This window comes from Balaenoptera musculus, chromosome 1, assembly GCF_009873245.2.
Source record: "Balaenoptera musculus isolate JJ_BM4_2016_0621 chromosome 1, mBalMus1.pri.v3, whole genome shotgun sequence".
In the NCBI taxonomy this organism is placed as follows: domain Eukaryota; kingdom Metazoa; phylum Chordata; class Mammalia; order Artiodactyla; family Balaenopteridae; genus Balaenoptera; species Balaenoptera musculus.
In genome coordinates this window covers 66220912-66246734 of record NC_045785.1, presented here as the reverse complement: position 1 = coordinate 66246734, position 25823 = coordinate 66220912, and the positions used below count along the sequence as shown (strand labels likewise).

Here is a 25823-nt window from a genome sequence, read left to right as displayed (position 1 = left end):
ATCTATGACAAAGGAGGCAAGGATATACAATGGAGAAAAGACAGTCTCTTCAATAAGTGGTGCTGGGAAAACTGGACAGCTACATGTAAAAGAATGAAATTAGAACACTCCCTAACACCATACACAAAAATAAACTCAAAATGGATTTGAGACCTAAATGTAAGACCAGGCACTATAAAACTCTTAGAGGAAAACATAGGAAGAACACTCTTTGAAAAAATCACAGCAAGATATTTTTTGATCCACCTCCTAGAGTAATGGAAATAAAACCAAAAATAAACAAATGGGACCTAATGAAACTTAAAAGCTTTTGCACAGCAAAGGAAACCATAAACAAGATGAAAAGACAACCCTCAGGATGGGAGAAAATATTTGCAAATGAATCAACGGACAAAGGATTAATCTCCAGAATATATAAACAGCTCATGCAGCTCAATATTAAAAAAACGAACAACCCAATCCAAAAATGGGCAGAAGACCTAAACAGACATTTCTCCACAGAAGACATACAGATGGCCAAGAAGCACATGAAAAGCTGCTCAACATCACTAATTATTAGAGAAATGCAAATCAAAACTACAATGAGGTATCACCACACACCAGTTAGAATGGGCATCATCAGAAAGTCTACAAACAGCAAATTCTGGAGAGGGTGTGGAGAAAAGGGAACCCTCTTGCACTGTTGGTGGGAATGTAAATTGATACAGCCACTATGGACAACAGTATGGAGGTTCCTTAAAAAACTAAAAATAGAATTACCATATGATCCAGCAATCCCACTACTGGGCATATACCCAGAGAAAACCATAATTCAAAAAGACACATGCACCCCAATGTTCACTGCAGCACTATTTACAAAAGCCAGGTCATGGGAGCAACCTAAATGCCCACTGACAGACAAATGGATAAAGATGTTGTACATATATACAATGGAATATTACTCAGCCATGAAAAGGAATGAAATTGGGTCATTTGTAGAGACGTGGATGCATCTAGAGGCTGTCATACAGAGTGAAGTAAGTCAGAAAGAAAAAAACAAATATCATATATTAACGCATATATGTGGAACATAGAAAATGGTACAGATGCACCGGTTTGCAGAGCAGAAATAGAGACACAGATGTAGAGAGCAAACGTATGGACACCAAGGGGGGAAGCGGCGGGGGGGTGGGGGTGGGTGTGGGATGAACTGCGAAACTGGGATTGACATGTATACACTAATATGTATAAAATGGATAACTAATAAGAAAATAAATAAATAAATAAACATTAAAAAGAAAAAGAAGGAAGTATAACAATATAGTCCCTGACACATAGTAGGGCCTCACATAGTAGTAATAATTATTTATATTGTAATTCGTTCATACGTCTACTTACTAGTAATAATTACAGCTAATCCTCACACAGCACTTTAGTGACGTAGTGCTTCGGGTTAAATTGTGTCCCTCCCCAATTTCATATGTTAAAATTCTAAACCCCAGTAACTAAGAATGTGACTTTATTTGGAAATAGGGTCACTGCAAATGTATTAGTTAAGATGAGGTTATACTGGAGTAGGACGGGCCCCTACTCCAATCATATTCAACATAAGTGGTGTCCTTATAAAAAGGGGAAATTTGGATATAGACATGCACATAGGGATAAAACCATGTGAAGATAAAGGCAGAGATCAGGAATGCCAAAGATTGCCACCAGGTCACCAAAAGCCCTCAGAAGGAACCACCCTACCAACACCTTGATCTAAGACTTCTAGCCTCCAGAACTGTGACACAATAAATTCCTGTTGTTTAAGCCACCCAGTTTGTGGTGTTTTGTTACAACAGTCCTTGAAAACTAAAATAGGTGGGTGTTCTTATGATCCCCATTTTAAAGATGGGGGAATCGAAGCACAGGGGTTTATTATTATATCAAGTGAGAAACACCCATTTACTTATTGTTCTAAGAAAATAACCCTGGCTTTTACAGGCATCCCAGGTAGGTAAGGTACTTACTCACATGTGTGAGTTTGGGCACTAAAAATGTGGGGTGGGTAACCATTTTTCTCTTTTGAACAATGGCTCTGAACAGTTCTTGCTTTTCTCTTGAGAGCCAGAGACCATCAGCTGAGGGACTTGACTCTCGGTGCCCCCTACGGAGAATGCCCATGTCAAGCCCTGATACCTCAGGTTTAAACAGTGGAATCTCTGTGGAGAAGCTGAAGCCCACCCTTCCCGGTTCTTACCAAAAGAGGGCTGTATTTGATGGGGCGAAGGGTAGCTGTTAGAATCTGATTATCTAAGTAGGGCCCTCTGGGGTGCTCTTGCGAAGGAAGTATTTAAATGTAAATTTGATTGATTTGCTCTTGCTTATATTCCTCATCTTCCAGGGGCCCTCTGGGGAGAAGAGAAAGAAATCCACTAATTCCTGATAAATTGATCCTAGAAACCCTGGTTAAAAAGCTGAGACTGTCTATTCAATTTTTCCAAAGCAACAACCTTTCAAAGCAACTACAAAGTGTTTCTCATGGCTGCCTCTGTTAACTATGAAATGTGTTTGAAGATTGAATGTTCTTGGAACTGCTACACAGAGAAACTCAGCTCTAGAGCCTAGTTTATAAAACAGCAGCAGGAGATTCTAGTCAAGAGGGTCAGATGAAGGTATGTAGCATACAAGGCTTCTGTCAGAGACAGGCATCTGCCATTCTGCTATGATTTGCATGGATCCGCAAAGCACATAGCTTCAGATTGCTTCCCACTGGCCTGGAAGAGACGGAAATCTCACTGGGAAAGAGCCAGTAACTTTGGGTAATTCCTCAGCATGATATTAACATGCAAATACCCATTGCTCCAACCCCGCAGCCAAAATTCTCCTGGAGCATTTCCTGGCTAATAGTGAAGCCAAGGAGGTGGGATCTCAGATCCTAGAGGGGGAAACAGCAGTTTAGTAGGTCCCAGGCCAGCACAGAGGGACTTGGGAGGAAGGGAAGCACAAAAGTACCTGGAGAAAGGTGGAAGGTCAGAGAGCTCTTTCCCCACCCTCAGAGCAAGCCACCAGGAGGCAGTGTGGTGCAGTGAATAAAAGCATATGCTCTGGCACCACAGATGTGGGTTTAAGTCAGAGCTCTCCCACCTAATCATTTTGTGTTCTTGGGCAAATTATTTAACCTACCTCTCAACCTACATTTTCACATCTATTTAATAAGAACAATAATACCTGATGGCAGTACTTCTTACATTTTTAAAAAATTACCAACCCCCTAAGGAGCCTCTTTAGACATATTATTTAGTTGCCCACCTATTAAATTTTAATACACAGATATACTCCACATCTGTTTATATATTGTATGTATATATACACTTTACACATAAACAAAGTAAGATTATTTGTTCCCAAGAATCATTTTTGCCCTTGGTTGAGAACTTGACCTGCTATGGAGTATTTGCGTCCTCCCAAAATTCATATGTTGAGTCTCTACTCTGACGGTATTTGGAGATGGGGCCTATGGGAAATAATTAGGGCATGAGAGTGGAAACCTACTGATGGGAATGTATCCTTATAAGAAGAAGAAGAGAGCTAGTCCTTTCCCTCTGTACTCTCCACCATGTGAGGCTACAAGGGAGAAGGTGCTCACCAGATACCGGACCTTGGACTTCTCAGCCTCTGAAACTGTGAGAACTAAATGTTTATTGTTTAAAATCACCCAGCCTATGGTAATTTGTTGTAACAGCCCAAGCTGACTAAGACTCGTCCCTATTGATAATGCATACCATACAGGGTTCTTGTTAAAGAGTAAACGATACGCTGTAGACGAAGTTCTTAGTATAATGCTGGCACTAACCCATCAAGCATGGGCGCTGCCCGTTTAGAACAGATAAATGCTCTAACAGCTGGTCATCCATACCACTGCATAACCTGTGTGGTAGGTTAGACGGTAGGTCATAACTCTTCACTCTCCTGTAGAGACATTATACACCCACACCTTGCCTTGACCTCATGGTTGGTGGATGCCCTTCCCCACTCTTCACTTTTGAGTTTGCTTGTGAGCTTGCTTTGGCCAATGGATGTTAGATTACTCTCAACTAAAACTTTCAAGTCTTTTTTATAATATGGCTGCTAATCCGCATCTCATGCGTCCTATAACTATGCAGGTGACTTTTTTGTAATTGAAAGCAGGTCTTTATTTATAACTCTCTTAATTTTAATCATATTAGAAAACACCAAATCTAACTAAACAGGACTCTTCCAGTGCCAACACTGTATGAATTGGTAGTTCCAGTATTTATATTATTATTACTGGAAAGGAATTTGAGAGGAAGTGAAGGAACCAGGAGGGATGGGTGTAGTACAGCAGCAGCAAATATGAACTGAGCATTTACTATAAAGTAAGCACTATTCCAGTCCGTTTAGAGACTTTATTTTTTGATCCTATAACAATCCTATGAGGCGGGCACTCCTCAAGTGCCCATGTCTCAGAGGCTTGGTAAGGTTAAGTACAGTGTCCAAAATCATACAATTCCCGAGTGTTAAAACCAGGAATTGCTCTGGCTCCAAAGCTCAGGCCCATAGGTTCCTGTAGCAGAGAGACTTTCCCTGATCTCATGCTGATAGGTGGCTCATCTGGGTCTATCTCTGCTTGGCTAGTTCCTGTAGACCAGGGGTCGCCAACCCACAGGCCGCTGCATGTTAGGAACTGCACAGCAGGAGGTGAGCGGCGGGCAAGCAAGCAAAGCTTGATCTGCCGCTCCCCATGGCTCCCCATCGCTCACACTACTGCCTGAACCATCCCCCCACCCCTGCCCATCCGTGGAAAAATTGTCTTCCACGAAACTGGTTCCTGGTGCCAAACAGGTTAGAGACTGTTGCTGTAAACCACTCAGGCCTTGCATTAATATCAGGTCAAGAGTTCATCATTGCTTAACCATAGGTCTTACCTGTTGCTTCTTCCAAGATACAGGTTACCCAAAGGAGGAGGGACAATAGTCACCCAGCACCGGGAAGAAGGGACATGTTGGTGAGGATAGAGGGAACTAGGGAGTAATTTATTGACTGTTCAACTACAGCCCTACTATCCTGGAAAAGAGGAATCTGAGCAGGACACGTAGAGGGCCTTAGAGAAAGGAGCTCCTCTGGTCGGATGAAATGTACAAAGGACGCTCCTTGGGCAGGGTCAGTTGGAAAAAGGGCCCTTTCTCCCAAATGGTCAGGGCATAGGCTTGGTGCCACCTGAGTGGAATGTAGGCTGGGATTCAGAGTCCATTCATGTCCTCTCAGGCAAGGGACTTTGTTCAGATCCAATTTCCCCAAATGTACCCAGTGGCCATGGAGTGGGGTGAATGGACTTCCCTATAGATCACCCAGTACCACTCTCACTACCACTAGACGTTAAACCCTACTGACAACACAGAAATAAGCTCAGAGGCCACCTGCTATGGTCTGAATGTTTGTGTCCCCCCAAAATTCATATGTTGAAATCCTAATGCCCAATGTGATAGTATTAGAAGGCAAAGACTTTGAGAGGTAATTAGGTCATGACAGCAGAGCCCTCGTGAATGGGATTATTGCCTTTATAAAAAAGGCTCCAGAGAGATACCTTGCCCCTTCGACCATGTGAGGACACAGCACGAAAGCACCAGCTATAAACTAGGAAGATGGCCTCACCGGAATGTGACCATACCTTGATCTTGCACTTCCCATCATCCAGAAGTGTGAGAAATAAATTTTTGTTGTTCATAAACCACCCAGTCTGTGTTATTTTGTTATAGCAGCGCTAATGGACTAACATACCACCATATGATGGATAAATACTATCAACTTTGGGAAAGCACACTTCCTTGAACTATATTAGTTATAGATAGTCATAGCTAGTTTCAGTGTTGCTGGTTACTGATGCATCTCTCTATCCAGTGTAGACCACCATAGATAAAACAATTCTGAGTATGAGTCTTTGTAAAGTACTACACGGTGTTGTGCTAAAGAGCTGGATTCTGGTATCAGATTTCCCAAGATCAAAGTCTGGCCCTGTTATGTACAAACCACATGAACTTGAATAAACCTATAACATTTTTCTGGATTCCACATATATGCGTTATTATACGATATTTATTTTTCTCTTCCTGACTTATTTCACTCTATATGACACTCTCTAGGTCCAGCCACATCTCTACAAATGACCCAATTTCATTCCTTTTCATGGCTGAGTAATATTCCATTGTATATATGTACCACACCTTCTTTATCCATTCCTCTGTTGATGGACATTTAGGTTGCTTCCATGTCCTGGCTATTGTAAATAGAGCTGCAATGAACATTGGGGTGCATGTGTCTTTTTGAATTATGGTTTTCTCTGGGTATATGCCCAGTAGTGGGATTGCTGGATCATATGGTAATTCTATTTTTAGTTTTTTAAGGAACCTCCATACTGTTGTCCATAGTGGCTGTATCAATTTACATGCCCACCAACAGTGCAAGAGAGTTCCCTTTTCTCCACACCCTCTCCAGCATTTATTGTTTGTAGATTTTTTGATGACGGTCATTCTGACCGTGTGAGGTGATACCTCTTTGTAGTTTTAATTTGCATTTCTCTAATAATTGTGATGTTGAGCATCCTTTCATGTGTTTGGTGGCCATCTGCATGTCTTCTTTGGAGAAATGTCTATTTAGGTCTTCTGCCCATTTTTGGATTGGGTTGTTTGTTTTTTTGATATTGAGCTGTATGAGCTGCTTGTATATTTTGAAGATTAATCCTTTGTCAGTTGCTTCATTTGCAAATATTTTCTCCCATTCTGAGACTCAGTCTTTATATATCTAAATATATAAGACATATATTACATGTTAAGATATTATATCTTATATAAGATATATGTCTTATATCTTATATACATATCTTATGTAGAGATACATAACTTTCTATATCTAAAACCTTTTTTAAAAAGGCAAACCCCAAACTAAAATATGAAATTTAATAATGTTAATCTCACAGTTTTCCTATAAACTGAAAATCAGTAAGTTTACCTAATCATAATTGAATAAAATTAAATTATTTTGAAAAAATACTTAGACTCTAGTACATTTGCATAGGATCCTAATAAAATAAAAGATAATGTGAAAATAATGTACATCTTTCACCATGAACAATGTTTAAGTACTTTTGTACCTTCTTTTCTTTTATCTTATTAAAGCTCCATAATTGCAATTTTTAAATATAGTAATAATGGAATGAACACAGATAATGAACTCAGTGCAGAAAGAACCAAATATAATAACAAAATAAGGTGTGATATGGTTACAAACTGTTCTTAGGCCATTGTTCCAACTCTTATCTTAACACTCATATGTACTCCAAATTTGAGGAGAGGTCACTGTTGGAATGTCATTGAATTTTCATTAGAAAAAGAAAAAGGGGGCTTCCCTGGTGGCGCAGTGGTTGAGAGTCTGCCTGCCAATGCAGGGGACACGGGTTCGAGCCCTGGTCTGGGAAGATCCCACATGCCACGGAGCAACTGAGCCCGTGAGCCACAACTACTGAGCCTGCGCGTCTGGAGCCTGTGCTCCGCAACAAGAGAGGCCGCGACAGTGAGAGGCCCGTGCACCGCGATGAAGAGTGGCCCCTGCTCGCCGCAACTAGAGAAAGCCCTCGCACAGAAACGAAGACCCAACACAGCCAAAAATAAATAAATAAAAAAAATTTTTTAAATTGTTTATTTAAAAAAAAAGAAAAAGAAAAAGGAATAATTTGGCTTTTGTTTCTCAGATCTGTTGTACTGGGTCCTATTATCAGTACAAACAAGAGTATGAGGAAGTTGGAGCTTCTAAGCCAGCTCGTCTATAAGCAAATATTAGCCCTTTGGTGACCCGCTAAACTCAGATCTCCTATTTCCAAATCTTTTGAGGATAATATTTGAAAAGGTTTTCCTTTATACTTTAACATTTAAAAAAAGCCATTGGCCATTGATCTCTGTCACAAAGAAGCCCTCTGCTCCTCCCTACTCGGTGCCATGAGAATGGAGTCCTCCATCAGATAGAAATACCTAACGCAGGCCTTGACATTTAGTAATGTGCTTTACTGCTCTGCCCTTTCCACACGTGGAAAGGCAACTGGCAGGGCCATGGTGCATCTCTCTCAGGCCAGTCACAGCCCCTCCTGAGCTAGGAAATGCTAATGTACCCAAAAAAACAACAGCCACATGGGATCAGCCACCTACGGAGATTAAAAAGTCCTCCTGGATAATATCATTCCCTGTCCAACCAGGCCTTGTGGAGATAAGCGAAGACCAACCAAGCGAGAACAAGCACAGGCTATTTATCCAGCGCTTACTACAGCGAGGGAGTCAGCCAGTCACGGTCACTTGTGTTTTTGCAGAGACTCGAAGGCAGGCAGAGGAGTGGGAAAGTTTCCCATGGCGGAAAGAAGGGAAGGCTTCAGGTGTGTCCTGACTGAAGGCCGTTGGCACAGGGAAGCTGGAAACAGGCTAACTAGAAATGGGACATCCTATGTGACAGGTTAGGTGAGCATACTTGGCTTTCTCTAGTTGGTCCTTAACTAGAAGTGGGAAGAAAAATTAGGGAAGCTGTCAATCATTAATCAAGTCCTGGCCACGTGAGGCTGAGTGTTACAAGAAGTTGTTGTTTCGCTTCCTGGATTGTTACTAGAGATAGCATGATTTCCTAGAGTCTCTGGGCTATTTATTGTAGATAAGGGGTTAGTTTCCCCGGGGCAGGTTGCTGTAGGTCGTAGGTCAAAGTTCTATTTTTATATATGGTCTGGCACACTGTTTGTGTATTCGGTCTCTCAGCGCGACACGAAACCTAAGCTGGTGCAGCAAGCATTAGCCTGGTGAGTCTAACTTGAATCTGATAAAGCCTATCTGAATGTAGGGCGACTCCCTTCCCCAAACTGCTTTATTCTCTGTTCAGAGGTCCGTAAACATTTATCATCTGAGAAAGATCGTCAACACACAGGGCTCTCTCCCTGACTGGTGTGAACTTCTCCAGGCAGAAACGGTTGCTTATGTTGCTTCATTTCAAACTTACAAACTGATATACAGCAGACAATGTGAATCTAAATTTACTCTCAGCTAAAATAAAAAGGGTTACACATTTTATGTTTTCTTACAATAGCGTGTCTCATTTACAGAGATAACATTTCTCCTGGAAGTAAACCAAGTGGGAGACTGAGGAACAAATAATTAAAAAATAATTTGTAAGACAGGCATAATAGTTCCTCTAGAGTTCTGAGACCCACTTCTTACAGGGTTTTTAAATGTGCTGCAACAGTTTGACCCAGAGCACAGAGTAAACACAGAAATGTGGTGGATTAAGTCAGACATAAAATAGAGCTGAAATGAATTTGAAAGAGCTTCATGTGCACTGGTTCCAAACTGACCTCTCTTTCAGGGGTTACCAGATCACCTATGAATTAACCTGGTTAATACAAGTGTTTAAGGAAAAGAATTGGATTCATGCCATAAATTTCTCAAGTTAATGCAAGATGGAGAAGAAAGCTCAACCTTGGTCAGAGAGCTTGTTTTTACAGGAGTCATGATTTGATTCATAGTATTACTGAAACCTCAAGGCTTTGCTTAAAATTTGGCACTCTTGAACTATAATGTTCTTTAAAATTCCTAAGCGGTAGGCAAACCACTATGCCATGGTTTATTTCCAACATTTCAATAGGAAAATCCATCCTCATCTAGAGCAAATATATTTTGCTATAATATGCATCTTTCTGCCTTGACATCCTAACCTCAATTCTCTTGAGCCCGAAGCATAATTGTAGCTGATTGGTGTTTACCTCCAGAAACACACTTTGTTAACAAAGTAATGAAATTAAATGTTCCACAAATGAGTACTTGCAGGTTTTAGATATTTCCCCCGCCCCGCCCCGAACACAGATTATAGAAAGCACATCCCTTACAGAAAAGCTCAGCACAATATTTTCCAAGGTCTTAGTATAGTCCAGCTGCAAATCTCTTGCAGCACTTTGGATACATGCTATATGGTCACATGAGAACAAATATACTAGAAATACCCTCATACTCAATATATGCTGATTATTAATGTAATTGAACTTTTAAAAAGAGTAAGAAGGAAGTTTTGGCATTTTCTTCCCTAAATATTTTTTAAACATAGGTCAGAAATTCACCCAGTCAGTATCAGGATGACAACCTAAATTGCTGCTAAAACACACTCCAGTAAGTGGGATTTTAAACCCTGATATGTGCACAACACAATGATACATTTGTATTTATTTAGAATAAAAATTCTAGTTTTTTAAAATTTTTATTGGAGTATAGTTGATTTACAATGTTGTGTTAGTTTCAGGTATACAGCAAAGTGAATTGGTTATACATACACATATATCCACTCTTTTTTTTTTAGATTCTTTTCCCATATAGACCATTACAGAGTACTAAGTAGAGTTCCCTGTGCTATACAGGAGGTTCTCATTATTTATCTGTTTTATATATAGTAGTGTGTATATGTCAATCCCAATCTCCCAATTTATCCCTCCCCTGCTTATCCCCTGGTAACCATAAGTTTGTTTTCTACCTCTGTGACTCTACTTCTGTTAAATTCTAAATATCTGCTACGGCTTTAATTCATTTTGCAGATATTTACTAAGTGCTGTCTCCGTGCTAGGCATCAAGTTGGTGATGAAGATACAAAAATGGGTAAATACAGCCCCTGCCCTCAGGACTTCACTGTCTAGTGATAAATTCAGATGGACAAACAAACAAATAGTTTTAATACTACGTGATAAATGCCACAAGCGAGATTCACCTTGAAGTTCTCAGGCATCCAAAATGAGAAGGCAATGACGTCTTCCAGGAAGGACCTGGGAAGGCTGATATTCAGCCCAGACACCAACACCATACTGGATACTTACAGCCCGAGTGCACTTTGACTGATCAGGGCCACAGCACTCCTGAATGTAGGGGAGGGAGGAGTTCCAGGGTTCAGAAAAAAAAAAAATAGGGATATGCTTCCTGAATTTACCTGTCAGTTTGCACAGCCAACTGACATTTCCAGTTGCATCTGGTTTTGACATCATTGTAAACTCAAATTATTTGGGGGAAACAAAAAACAAACAGAAAAAAGGAAAAACAAACCTGTATTTCTGCCTGATAAATAAATATTTCTCTTTTTATCACAAAAGTCAGTTAAACCTAACCCAGGAACTGGAATTATTCTCTGGGATTTCCAATTGTGGGGATTCTAGTAAAACTCCATTTGCCATCTCTAACAAGATTCTTAATAACTATATATGTAAGTATTTTTAATTGAATGCAACACTCTAGAAGAAAAAAGAAGTCATTCCAGTCTAGGGTCCCTTGAGAGCAAATAGGCCCCAGCATTAGAGACATCTGTCCCTAGGTTGGCACTAAATGCCAGGCCAAACACGGATCCTGAATGTACTTTAGGAGACAAAACAAAGTGAATTCCCTTTTTCAGAAGAAACACACAGTATTAAGTCAAATTTCAATATTTCTCACCCTCCACTGACAGACAAGAAGAAAACCCAGAGTGTGGTATTTTATACCCGTAGTCTGGGTGCAATTGATTTACTTTCATTAGAATCATTCATCTATCAGGGCTGAAAACATAAATGTCAAAGCAGCCATAATATATTTGCACCAATAAAGTCATCGGTTATGCTTTTATACCACAGAGAGAGAGAAGACTTCATTAACCTTCATGAGGATTAAACACAAAAATAACGTTAAAAGAAAACACCTGGGGGTATTTTGGGTGACTGGTGTGTGGGTGGGTGAGTGGAGTGGGGTAGGATGAAGTAAGTAAGAACTGGGGTCCTAAGATGAGCAGAGAAAGAGAAAGTGGCTCTTAAAATAAAATAGCTCCTTTCAGAGCTTAAATCTTTGATTCCCATACAACATTCATTGCCCTCTCATCCCAATTTGTCATCATTTTCTCTCCATGGTGTAATTCATAGATGTATGCAACTTATTAGCAAACATTTTCCCCACTTTTCTGCAAGCTATTATCTAAGTAATACTATTTCCTTACAAAATGAGAGGGCATTAACTAGGCTCTCTAAATCCAGTGAAGCAAACGGCAGGTTAGAAACTGCCTCCAGAATAAATAGTGACATAGGCAATGCTACCTTTGGGGGCCTTAAATGCTATTGTTGGTGGGGTACAGGGGGGAAGGTTCTTTTCCTTCTTTAATGGGTCTGGTTTTCCCCTCATGTTTGTAACAGCTCCTTTTCTTACCTCCATCAGTGGCTAATCTCAGGAAAAGGAGCTTCTGATGGACTGATCAGACTAATACACATGGCGTAAAAAGTATAATGCGTTCTTCACAGGGGACCAAGCCTTAAGCTAAAGTAACAAGTTTCTAATTATGAAATTTCTGGCACCCACATAACAGGAATGGGGGCTGAGGAAGGGTTGTTCTTTGGACAGAAGGCATGAAATTCAACATCAGATTAAATCTCATTTCAGGAAATTTAGAGGCTCTTTAAAGTCTTTGGGAGTAGTGGATTTTGATTATATCGAATATACTTCGAAATAAGGCTTTGTCTCATAGATAAGCAGGTAGGTGCTCAGTTTCTCAGCAGACAAAAATAAAAGAGGGCTTCAGGAGAGCATCACAAGAATCACTGTATTGGCTGCGGCTCAATCCCTCCCTGTTCTTGATCCACAAGTCAGGAAACAGCCATATGCTTAGGTAGTTAGCTGTCCTATAATGCCAGGTTGCCACCCACGCAGTCTGAAATAAACTAAGCTGACCCTCCTGCATTCTCTGCTATCATCAGATGCCCACAATATCAACTAAATCTCCAGGGGACCACAACTCCAGACCAGATCTCTCTTTTCATAAGGGATTCACACACCTTCCAAAGTCACCTGGTGAGAAAACAGTGCATTTTAATACAAGACAAAGGCTATCCTGTCATGCAGAACTTTTTATCAGGCTGATTTAGGGGAAATCTTTCTATCTGCGTAGGCCCTTTGTCCCCTTGGAGATTTACTGAGAAGCTTATAAGCACCAAAATCAATCTCCAGCACCAGAAACCTCTTGTTTCATAAAACTTAGAGGAATCAATTATAACCTGTTTGTGTTGAACAGAGAATCAATATACTATTATTTAACACAGGAGACCAAGATACCTCATCCAGAGGACAGGCAACTTGATGTCCAGCTTATATAAACCATTCACGTGCAAGAAGGCAATGTTGATTCCAGCACTATGGCTCTGTAAGGCAGTCTCAGCTCCATCTAAGTAAAGAAGGGCCTTCCAACCGACCATCTGCCTATTTGTTAAACAAATGTTTAATGAGCATTTACTCTGGGCCAGCACCATCCTCTAGGCTGGGCCCACACAGCTGAACAGAATACATTTCTTGTCCTCAAACTGAGGGGGGGAAATGTGGTAAGTATTATAAGGGAGGCAAAAAAATGAGAGAATAACATTTTGTTCCTGACAAAGGCAATAAAATCTCTCCAGAGAAGGTGGCCCTGGAATAAAATCTTGAAGGTAAAATAGAAGTTCACCAGACAAAGCCAAGGATTAAGAAAAGGCATCACAAGCAGAATGATCATCACTGTCAAAGGCAGGAATGTATGGAAGAACAGAGGGGTCAGGAAATGCTGAACAGGTCAATGTGAGGGGAGCATATGATGGCTGGAGGTCACATGTAAAGTTGGGCAGGTGTGTTTCTTATGAAAGAGTTAGGATATTCGAGAGTGGGTCAAGGTTGCCTTTGAGACTTAGACCAAAACTCTGGATCCTCTACTCATAAAATTTTGCATACGTACTCAGAGAGTTCACCAATTTCCTGACTGCAATTTTTAGACCCAGGTTTAAGAATTTCTAAAGCTAATCTAAAAAAAAATGGACTTGAGGACACAGGGAAGGGGAAGGGGAAGCTGGGACGAAGTGAGAGAGTGGCATGGACATATATACACTACCAAATGTAAAATAGATAGCTAGTGGGAAGCAGCCACATAGGACAGGGAGATCAGCTCGGTGCTTTGTGACCACCTAGAGGGATGGGATAAGGAGGGTGGGAGGGAGACGCAAGAGGGAGGGGATATGGGGATGTATGTATATGTACAGCTGATTCACTTTGTTATACAACAGAAACTAACACACCATTGTAAAGCCATTATACTCCAATAAAGATGTTAAAAAAAAAAAAAAGAATTCCTAAAGCTAGGAGGTTTTAGCCAGAAAGTCTACATAATTAAGAATTTTTTTGGCGGGGGTGGGGGGAGCGGTGAGGGGGATCATCCTGGCATCAATAAGCAGATCGGAAAGGTGAATTAGTAGAGTCAGGACAACAGAAGAATGTTGAAATATTGCAGAAAACACCACTGAACAGGTTCTTAACTATATTGGACAATGCAAGATAGTAACATGGATTTTTGTAAGCTCTAGCCTGGATACTTCCAAAACCACATTTCAAATGTCTAATTTTTGACACTTAGAGCTTTCAATGAGGCCAAAAATGGAAAAAAAAAAAAAAAAACAGATGAAAAGAGAATTTCAGAATTCTCTTCTTCAAGAGGGTGGCCACCCAGCAACAGACCCATCATTCCCCTATTCATCACTCACATTACAGAGTCAAAAACGCAAGTTCATTCTTTCAACACAAAGCTCATGACAAGAGCTGTGTAACAAAATTGCATGGAGTGTGAAACAGCAGAGATATTCCTTGAGTCAAAGTATTTTTATCTTAATAATTCTATACCAATAACCTGTACACTTAAATTAAGTGAGAAATCTATCATTTGCTATAAGGAACAAGCAGATACAAAGCCTATTCCAAGGATCACATTCAAGTCTGACAAGAAATGCGTATCTTACTGTTTTCCTCTTTTGTTTTGAATTGCTGAGCACACGAAATGAAAGGAAAGAGGGAGGGCAAGCAAAAGTAGGGTAACAGGTTCTCATTGCTGATCACTTAGTCAAGAGACTAGGACTTGGAATGATGGATGAAAGATGATCTAAACAACGTACGACAAAATATATTCCAAGGAGCATATGGGGAGAGGGAAGTTACAAAGCCCAGCAACGGTTACAGCCTGGTGAGGGCCACAGTTGGTCCTACAGTATTTTAGGCCCTTGTACAGCCAAGTCCATATTACGGTGGTGGCATAAAACCATAATAGCTTTGTTACAGGGCACATACTTGGAACTAGAACCTAGACCTTTTGGACTCTTCCCAATTTCAGCGCTCCTTGCACCGTAAAACGTTGAGTTGGTTTCTCGGGAAATTAATCAAATTACACTCCATGACTCTGATCCATGTGCCTCTACAACTCATCTTCATTAGGGGTTCCAGAATGCAAAGAGTTTCCTGATACTTACATCTCACACCAATCATTCTCTCTTCCCAAAAGAAGCAGTCCTGGAATCTTCAGTTTACAAGGGCTTCCCACCTCATCCCCTGGAGGATCCCTATCCCAGGTGCACCAGTCTGCACTAACCAATCCAAAGCCAACCTGGCCACCAGGTGAGAATAAACTGCTAAAAGCTCAGGTTTGTGCCCTAACTAAGGGCAGGGGATCACCTGGGTGACAAGTGCTATCTTTGGACATATCAGACCACGCACCTGTCAAGACTGGGATGGTGTTCACCAGGCTTCTGCAATATTTTTGAAACTGTAAATGTCCCGATCAGGCACAATTTGAAGTTCTTGCCCTTGCAAATATCTCTGAGAAGAGGAAGACCCCAATAACACCATGGCATGCACCCAGCTCCAAGCATCTGCATGAGCTACTTCCTTGGTCCAAACCCCCTCTCCCACCCCAACGGCTTCACCAGGTTACCTTTCACTGCCCCTTCAGGACCTGGCTTATATCTTACTTCTTCCAGGAGGAAGTCCTTGCCACCTCCCCCCATGTCAGAGTTAGGCCACCCTCTACTATGTGCTCCCATAGTGCTTTCCCCTAAGTTACAATGATCTGATTACTTGTTCATACCTGTCAGTAGATTACAAGACCTGTGAAGGCCTGAGTAGCCCCATTACCTGGCATATAGTAGACACTCAAGTATTAACTAAATGGAATGAACGACTCAATTAATCATGCATGAAGATATGAGATAGTTTAAAAATGAACCAAACTGCTAAAATACTTTGTCTGTGTAAAACGCATGTATTTAAAGAACAACTGTAAACAATGGGAATTAACTTGTGTTATATGCATACTCTCAACACCTAATTTTTTCTGTCTCTAATGCCTGCCCCAAAATACAAAATTAGTATAGACAGGCCTTTAAGAAATTACCTATAATCATACTATGAAGTTTCTTTTTTTTTTTTTTTTTTTTTAAAAATTATACTTTTAATTACAGGATATTGTTAGAATAATACAGATATAGATAGACACAAGATAACTGTGACCAATACCATATGAAGTTTCAGGGCAAAAAGTTGAGAAGTTTTACCCTATCCTCATACTTCTGACGAAATTTACCGGATTATTAAGTGGGCTCTTTGAAATGTGAACCAGGGAACCTTCAAAAAATTAAGAGAAAATTAGAGCAAAAAGAAATTAATTGGGAAAAAAGTTTCTACTCTAGTAGAGTTTGCCATTATAGATTTTCAAGCAAAATCGTGTTTACAAATAGCAGTAATAAGCCTCTTCTTCATTCACTGATAAGTACCTTCTCTGTAACAACCACCATGAGTCACAGGAATGACTCAGGTCTGGGACAGGCTACATCTCAGGAATCCAGAGCAAGATCTAGAACCACTCCATGGGTCTCTAGAGATCCAATTCTCCAACACCAGCTTGCTTAACACAAGAACTATAAATGAGTTAGAGGAAGCAAAGTCTATGTGTCAAATATGTCATTTCTACCATAGAATTTTATTCAGTTACAGACAGAAAATTGCACACTATCAAATAATGACATTTCTTTCATACATGTCATATGACACGTTTGCCATATCCAACCCTACAGCTGCCTCAGGCCACTCACAACACACACTCAGCAACACAGAGCCAAAGCCCAATCTCCCTTTCACCCTTCAGGGCCCTTGTCACCAGGAAAAGCCCCACGTGACACCCCTAGGGAGGGCTTATTTCTGTGCACAGGGGAAGGCTGCCCTAGAAGACCCACTTGGCCCCCAGCACCTGCTTGGCTACAGAGACGGGCTAGGAGAAAGTACCAGCAGAGGTCTCACATCCTCGAGCCCAGAAATTTGCATTTGTGCCCATTCTGCATTTGTCATAGGGTCACATGGGACCTCAAAAACATTTCGTGAGTTCGCAATACTCCAGGCTTCGCTGGGTTTGATAGGATGATGACAAGAACAAAGTCCCAAACTTAAGTAAGGGGCTAGGAAATAGCTAGGAAGACAGAAGAAAGGAAGCAGATTTTTCAGTCTTAAAAACAGACAGCTGAAGGCAGAGCAGGATCAACCATACGCCTTGTGAGCACTTACCATGTTATCCTGTGCCAGGAACCAAACTGCAAATGTGACATCATTCAACTCACTGAATCATCCCAAGCAGTTTCCACTGTGGGGATTAGTACCTTTGTTTTACAAAGGAGGAACCAAGTCTCAGAAAGTTCAAATCACAAAGCTAGGCTCAATTCCTTTACTTCATTACCATGTGACCTTGGGCAACATATTATATAAAATCTCAAGGCGTAGTTTCCTTAGCTATATCATAGGGACAGTAGTATTATCTTCATCATAGGATTGTTCAAAGGATTAAATACAAAATGCATGCAAATCCCTTGGTGCCCGATATGGCAAGAGACAAATACAAGTAGCAAAAGTAATTGTTATCTATACTACAAATAATAACAACAACGATAATAGTAGTAGTGATGACAAATGCAACAATATTACTATGAAGTGGCAGAGCTAGAATTCAAATAGAGGTCTTTCTGATTCTAAAGCCTTTACTTTTCATTCTTATATCTGCAATACAGTACTTAGGTAATAAGAATCAAGATGCATGAATGGATGGATGGAGGGAAGAGTGAGAGGGAGGGAGAGAGGGAAGAGGAGAAAAGGAGGAAGGAATAAAAGGGGGGGGAAGAGGAAGAAGTGAGGAAAGAAAAAATAAGTATTTGATAAATACTGATACATATGAATATGTTATATATATAACTTTTTTCTGCAGCAAATGAAAATTTTTCCAGTTTTTCTTTATCTCAAAGAGGTAATATGCACATGTTGCATTAATTCTTTAGGTCGAGTATTTTATAGAACATATGGTTTTCCTCACCACTGTACCTCCAGCCCCAAGCACAAAGTCTGACATGCAGAAGTTCTCAATAACAATAAATACTTGTTGACAGAGATTCCTCTCAAAGGAGATTTTGAAGAGGACAGAGGTATGGATATTCAAGCCTCCAAGGTCTCTGAACTAGACAGGAGGATACCTCCTTCTGGAAAGGCGGTACTGCGGCTCTGTCTGAAGACAGCCTCCTGGGCCAGGCCAGGCAGCGAGAACCTGCCCTGAGCTTCGGTCTCCTCAAATTTATGTTTGCAAGAAGAGGCCTTCAAGTTACAAAACAGCTGAGAATCAGTCACCCTGAATGGCAGTGAGGAGGCACTATTTCTGCTAAGAATGAAAAATTCACAAGTTCCACTGGATGTAGGAATAAAGATTTTGCTGGATATAAGACAATAATTTAGACTATCTCATCATGAGAGAGAGAAAATATTTGATTCACAAAGCTTTTTCAACTTCCTTCTGGACTACGATTAAAAGCAAAATCTCCTTCAAAAAATGAAAGGGATTTAGGATCACAATTTAATTTCCTCTTCTCCTTGAGCAAAACACACAAAAACACAAAACAAAGTAACTGAGGATTTCTTAGAATTCTCAGTCAATAAAGGAAAGTTATTAAAGAAGCAGAGAGAGGTTTAAGTTTTTCCACAGGGAGTTAAAGAGTACCATTATGATTTCAAAACTTATATGTTAAAAGACTTCTGAATTGATAGATTTAATCGTGTATGAAATTAATATCAGGTGTTATCTTAAAAGGCTGAATTTATTTTAGGACAATTCAAGCATTTTAATATATGCCCAAGGCTGACTGTTCATCAGAGTTGGCATTTTTAAAATAACAAGGGATGATGCTAATACTTTTTTCCTAACAAGATTTGTAATTTATGTAGCAGGAACAACTTAATGTGCCGGTGATTTGTCCTCCTGCATCTGTAATTGATGACAAAGCACTAATTTTTACACATCAAAGGAATTAAATCTAGCTTTCCTGTGCATTACTGACCCTTACTGTGCCCAAGGTGGTTCAGAAGAAACAAATTACACTGCAGTAAAGTTTCATATTTCCTTTCCACATTGGAGTTCATTCAATGGTTGCCTGAAAACTGCTAATCAGTAATAAAGTTTTGTCTTTAGAAAGGCCGTTTCCATCTGATGTGAGGGAAGAAAAGAAAAAAAGAAAAACAGTTTGAAAGTGGTCATTCTACCCATATATTACTAAATGTATCCTTCAAAGACATAAATTAGGTGGCCTCCTTCCAGGAAGTTCATCCAGGCCAGAACAGAAAATGCAAGATACGGTTGGTGAGAGTCCATAGAACTCAATGATCCTGGAGATTTATGCAACAACAAATGTTTCTTGAGCACCTGTGAAAGCCCAGCACTTTTCTGGCATGGGGGATACATCAGTGCACACTTCAGACAAAAGTCCTGGACCATGTGAGGCTTACAGTCTATTAAAGGAATACATACAGAGGTATACACCTCTGTGTGTGTGTGTGTGTGTGTGTGTGTGTGTGTGTGTCTATGTCTGCGTGATTTCAGATGCTGATAAAGGAAAATGAAAAAGAAAGGGGGATAAGGAGTAGAAGGAGAGACTGTAATTTGAGCAAAATCCTGGAGGTGAGGGTAACTTGTGCAGGTAATCTGGAGCTATCCAGATATCTGGAGGAAAAGTACTTCAAGATGAAGAAACAGCAACTGCAGAGACCCTGAGATGGAGAAAGTGCTGGGGGTGGAGGAAGTGGGGCTCAAAGAACAGCGCTGTGACCGGTATGCCTGAGGCAGGGGATGAAAGCCAGAGAGCAGGAGGTGAGTCACGGATGAAAGAAAACTTGCCAGTAGTTGAACCCATCACCGAGCCTGTTTAAATCCCTTTAAATTCACCAAAAATCTGTGAGGTCTCTGTAAATTTCCAGAGCCCGGCAACCCTGCCACCTCCAGAAAGCACTACTGTCAGCAAAGCACTTCCCCATCTATCTCCTGAAGCTTGCACTCAGTGGATCCCTTTCTATCCTCTGAAATGCCAGAGAGAGGAACTGAATCTAGCTTCCTACCACAGACCAAGCAAGCAATGTCCAAGACTGTTTGTTACCTCTTCCAACTGTTCTCCAAGACAAAGGGCTTTGTTCCTTCAAACTTCCCCTCAGGATATTAGAATTGCCAGTCCACTCACCGTCCTGACATCTTCCCCGAAGACACTCCAAGCTTGAGCGGGGCATTCTGAACCACCATCAGGCATTCTTCCATGCAAGTAACATTTACAGACTGTGTAAATATGGAGTGAACAGAACTAGGCAGGACCTCCCTCAGCTAGACCCCGATTTCTCAAACTTGGTTGCACATGAGAAGCGCCTAGGGGTGGGGAAGGTGAAGTTAAAACTCCCAGCGCTAAAGCTGTGTCCCACACCAATTAACTCAGAAACTCTGGCAATGGCCCGGTCATCAGCATTTTTAACTTCCCAGGAGTTCCAATATGTAACTCTGGGTGCCTTATTCCTTTGCTAAAACTAACTTCTGGCAGCCACAGCACATGGTGCATGGGACACTAACTGTTTTTAAGTCCCCAAGTTTGTTTGCACACAGAGGTTAAGCCACGTGTTGTCTGTCCACTACCATTGCAACGTTTCTTTAAATCAAGTGTAAATCATCATATTTCTCTTTATGAACCTTAAAGGATTAGATTTAGCCTATCATTTCAGTCCATTAAGGTCCCTCTGAATTCTGATTTTTACTCCAGCTTAGGTCATCCACAAATCCAATCACTATATGTTTACTGATTTCAGAGATACAAACATTGGCTAGGTCAGAGTGAAGACTAGCCCTATAAAATTCTACTAGAGACCTCCTTCCATGCTATGCTCATGCTAGCCTTTCATATCACCATATCTGACACCCACAACAACCTCATGATGTAGATATTATTATGCCCAATCTAAAGATGAAAAAACAGTTATTCAGAGAAGCGAAATCACTACCTGGGATCACACAGGTTAAGTGAAAGGGCCAAGAACTGAAGGTAGCTCTAAATCTGATTCCAACTCACAAGCTCTTTTCATTAGCTGCTTCTCACGGTTATTTAACTAGCTAGCAACTCACCCAGCTGTCTTATCTTCCAGCAACCACTGCTTCAAAGACAGCATGAGAACTTTTTATCTTGATGAACTGAAACTAACTGCCTCCACCTATTTCTCTAATAGTGGTTCAACAGATATTTACTGAATACTTTCTATGTTGTAAGCACTGAAATATTGAGAACTCAGCAATGAAGAAAATAGATTTTAAAAATTTCTTCTTTTACGAAGCTTACATTGTTATGCCAGTCACAGAGGAAAATGAAATGAATCTGTCATAAACCCTTGATGGTTCCTAATTGTCACAACTTCCTTTTATAAGTACTCAGAAATCATCCTTTTGTGACTTGTTCCAGAACCTTTTCCAAAATTTATATTACAACAATCTTAAAAACATCTCATGTGCTTTTAAACAACACCATAGTTCTGTTAAAAAAGCAAAATTCAACTGAGTAAGTTTTAACATGTTATTGGCTTTATTCAGCAATTCATGAATCAGGCAGCATCCCATCTAGCAGACAGAAAGGAGCTTCAAAAGAGCTATAAAAGTCAAGAGATTTTACAGACAGAAGGGAGCAGGAACAGGGAAGTTGCACTAGGCAAAAAGAGCAGATTGGTTCTTGCAAGGTTACTTCCTTTAGGGATAGCAGGGGTTTATCAGGCAGATTACCTAACTAACGCTGATGATTTCTGATTGACTGGTTTAATATTCCATTTCTGGGAGAGGCAAAACTGTAATTAAGTCTCAGTTTGGTGACATCGGGCTTAGCATAAACGACTCCCTTTTGGGCCTGTTGTCTTGTTTTTAATAGTGCTTTTAAATATTTGAGAAGTAAGACAATCTGGAAATGTGGTTGCATCATGAAAGGATGAAAATATCGAAGCAAGCTCTCTATACAAGTACTGTCTAATAGAACTTTCAGGATTGATGGAAACATTGTGTATCTGTGTTGTCCAATCTGTGCCGCTAGCCGCATGTGGACATTGCACACTTGAAATGTGGCTAATGTGACTGGGGATAATAAATAAACAATAAATTGTTAATTTCACTTAATTTTAATTAATTTTTACTTAAATTTAGTCACATATGACTAGCAGCTACCATATTGGGCCACACAGCTCTAGAGGAATCTAGGTTATGAAATGACTACCTCTCAAAGTGAGGAGAGGGACAAAAAATTTATAAACTCACTCTCTATGGCCTTTGGTCATTGCTTTTTCTTGAGTTTCTTTCAATGACACTTAATCCTTTTCTCCCAAAACAATCCTGAGGGGCAAGCAGTCCATTAATGCATTCACAAAAAGTAAGCATTCACTTCAGACCTAAAATAAATTAGATAGTCATCATACATGGAACTCATGTGCTTTGTCTCTGCAAATACATCTCTTTTGTGGGATTTTCACAATTAAGAACATGTGCCTGAACTGGTGCCTGCCTTCCCCTAGTCAGATGGTGGTAGCCACCAAAGGCAGATGATCTCATTTGCTAGCTTATGTCTAGGGAAGGCAGACTCCTAAACAGATCTCAGAGGCAGAATAAATACCTGGCACTCTTCACCTCTCTAAAAGATAGTGTGTTTATTTGTTGTTTTAATGTGCATGTAACGTCACAAGATTTCTGACAAGTGCTCAATAGGCCTCTAAGTGAGCACATCCCTGTGGTTCTACTAGGAATAAGTAGAACAACAACAGCAAAAAAAAATGGTCTTAATAGGGCAGAAACTGGCATAGGTACATTTGGTTGCAGCGTTCATTGCTTTCAGGTCAAATATTTTTCAGCATAATAATACTGAGAAACAAAACCAAGATGAAACTTTATTGTAATTGATACAAGCTACTGTGACATGACCCCAAAATCAAATTTCAGTGGTTTAAAACATAATAAAGATTTATGTCTTGTTCAAATCACATCACAGTTTCATGTGAGTTGATGGGGGACTCTCTCCATGCAGTGTTTCAGGGACCCAGCATGCTTCCATCTATGGCTCTACTATCCCTGAGCTTTTCCACTGCATCTTCTGAATCCAATCACTGGACAAGGGAGGAGACAAAATGTGGAGGATCATGCAAGAGGATTTCAGGAGCCAGGTTTTGAGGTGTCATATGTTATTCCCACCAAACTCCATTGGCTAGAATTCAACCCCATGGCCCTACCCAACAACAGGGAAGAGTGAGAAGTACCATTTCAGCCATGCGCTCAGGAGGAAAAGGAACAGGGGCTTGATGAACACATAGCATTATCTTTGCCTATCACTAATTTGGGTTATTTGGGAAATAGTCCAGCCTGAATTAATGAAATTCATTCATTTACTCATTCAGTTATTCATTTCAAGCATATGCAGTAGATTTAACTATTCACCAAATGTTTCCAGCACAGAAAGGATCAGACTTTACTATATAAGCCTCAGATGTTTTCCTTCTCCCTTCCTGTGTCTTAGATCCACCAGTGGCACCCACAGATACTACCTAGCCCAGCAAGTAACTGATCGAATAGTACAAACAGAAAATTCATGACCAAGAAAGTGGCCCTTATTTCACTAGACTAATGAGCTTCCTTATAACAAACCTGAAACATTTCATGATTAATCATCAAAGAATGTGCACTTTTTATCATGCACCTGCATTACAAAATGGTCTCAAAAAAAAAAAAAAAAACCCTCTTCTCATGGAAATCACTTTTCTTCCCAGAAAAAAATCTAATTGTTGAATTTCTTCAATACTGCATGGTAGAGACAGGAGAGAAGATGGCGGAAGAGTAAGACGCGGAGATCACCTTCCTTCCCACAGATACAGTAGAAATACATCTACACGTGGAACTGCTCCTACAGAACACCCACTGAACGCTGGCAGAAGACGTCAGACCTCCCAAAAGGCAAGAAACTCCCCCGGTACTTGGGTAGGGCAAAAGAAAAAAGAAATAACAGAGACAAAAGAATAGGGACGGCACCTGCACCAGTGGGAGGGAGCTGTGAAGGAGGAAAGATTTCCACGCACTAGGAGCCCCTTCACGGGCAGAGACTGCGGGTGGCAGAGGGGGGAAGCTTCGGAGCCACGGAGGAGAGCGCAGCCACAGGGGTGCGGAGGGCAAAGCGGAGAGATTCCCGCACTTCCCGCACGGAGGCTCGGCGCTGACCAGCACTCACCAGCCCGAGAGGCTTGTCTGCTCAGCCGCCGGGGCGGGCGGGGCTGGGAGCTGAGGCTCGGGCTTCGGTCGCAGGGAGAGGACTGGGGTTGGCGGCGTGAACACAGCCTGAAGGGGTTAGTGCACCACAGCTAGCCGGGAGGGAGTCTGGGGAAAAAGTCTGCAGCTGCCGAAGAGGCAAGAGACTTTTTCTTCCCTGTTTCCTGGTGCGCGAGGAGAGGGGATTCAGAGCGCCGCCTAAACGAACTTCAGAAACGGGCGCGAGCCGCGGCTAACAGTGCAGATCCCATAGCAACAGGGGCGCAGAGGGAAAAACGGAGAGACTCCCGCACAGAGGCTCGGCGCCGAGCAGCGCTCACCAACCCGAGAGGCTTGTCTGCTCCCCCGCCGGGGCGGGCGGGGCTGGGAGCGGAGGCTCGGCTTCCGTCGGATCGCAGGGAGAGGACTGGGGTTGGCGGCGTGAACACAGCCTGAAGGGGTTAGTGCGCCACAGCTAGCCGGGAGGGAGACCGGGAAAAAGTCTGCAGCGGCCGAAGAGGCAAGAGACTTTTTCTTGCCTCTTTGTTTCGTGGCGGGCAGGGAGAGGGGATTCAGAGCGCCGCCTAAACGAACTCCAGAGACTGGCGCGAGCCGCGGCGGTCAGCGCGGACCCCAGAGACGGGCGTGAGACGCTGGGGCTGCTGCTGCCGCCTCCAGAAAGCCTGTGTGCGAGCACAGGTCACTCTCCGCGCCGCCCCTCCCGGGAGCCCGTGCAGCCCGCCACTGCCAGCGTCCCGTGATCCCAGGACAACATCCCCGGGAGAACGCACTGCGCACCTCAGGCTGGTGCAACGTCACGCCGGCCTCTGACGCCGCAGGCTCGCCCCGCCTCCTCTGTACCCCTCCCTCCCCGCGGCCTGAGTGAGCCAGAGCCCCCGAAGCAGCTGCTCCTTTAACCCCGTCCTGTCTGGGCGGGGAACAGACGCCCTCAGGCGACCTACACGCAGAGGCGGGTCCAAATCGAAAGCTGATCCCCAGGAGCTGTGCGAACAGAGAAGAGGAGGGGAAATCTCTCCCAGCAGCCTCAGAAGAAGTGGATTAAAACTCCACAAACAACTTGATGTGCCTGCATCTGTTGAATACCTGAATAGACAACGAATCATCCCAAATTCAGGAGGTGGACTTTGGGAGCAGGATATATTAATTTTTCCCCTTTTCCTTTTTTTTTTTGTGAGTGTATATGCATATGCTTCTGGGGGAGATTTTGTCTGTATAGCTTTGCTTTATAATAGCTTTATTTTACTTCACTATATTATAGCTTCTTTCTTTCTTTTCTTTCTTTCTTTCTTTCTTTCTTTCTTTCTTTCTTTCTTCCTTCCTTCCTTCCTTCCTTTCCTTCCTTCCTTCCTTCCTTCCTTCCTTTCTTTCTT

The 25823-nt window shown here is 41.6% G+C and overlaps 1 protein-coding gene across 3 annotated transcripts in view; it reads right to left on the bottom strand.

Annotated features, from left to right (window-relative positions):
• The window catches only part of ST6GALNAC3 (ST6 N-acetylgalactosaminide alpha-2,6-sialyltransferase 3), a 465047-nt gene that overhangs the window by 305741 nt on the left and 133483 nt on the right, over positions 1 to 25823 (bottom strand). The window contains exon 1 of one of the 3 annotated variants that reach the window (XM_036833508.1): positions 17397 to 17452. The exons of the other annotated variants lie outside the window; for them this stretch is intronic. Within the exon in view, the coding sequence (XP_036689403.1) occupies positions 17397 to 17399 (3 nt within the window). The 5' untranslated portion in view covers positions 17400 to 17452. Of the gene's footprint in view, positions 1 to 17396; positions 17453 to 25823 lie in introns of those variants that run through there. 3 annotated transcript variants of the gene reach the window in all.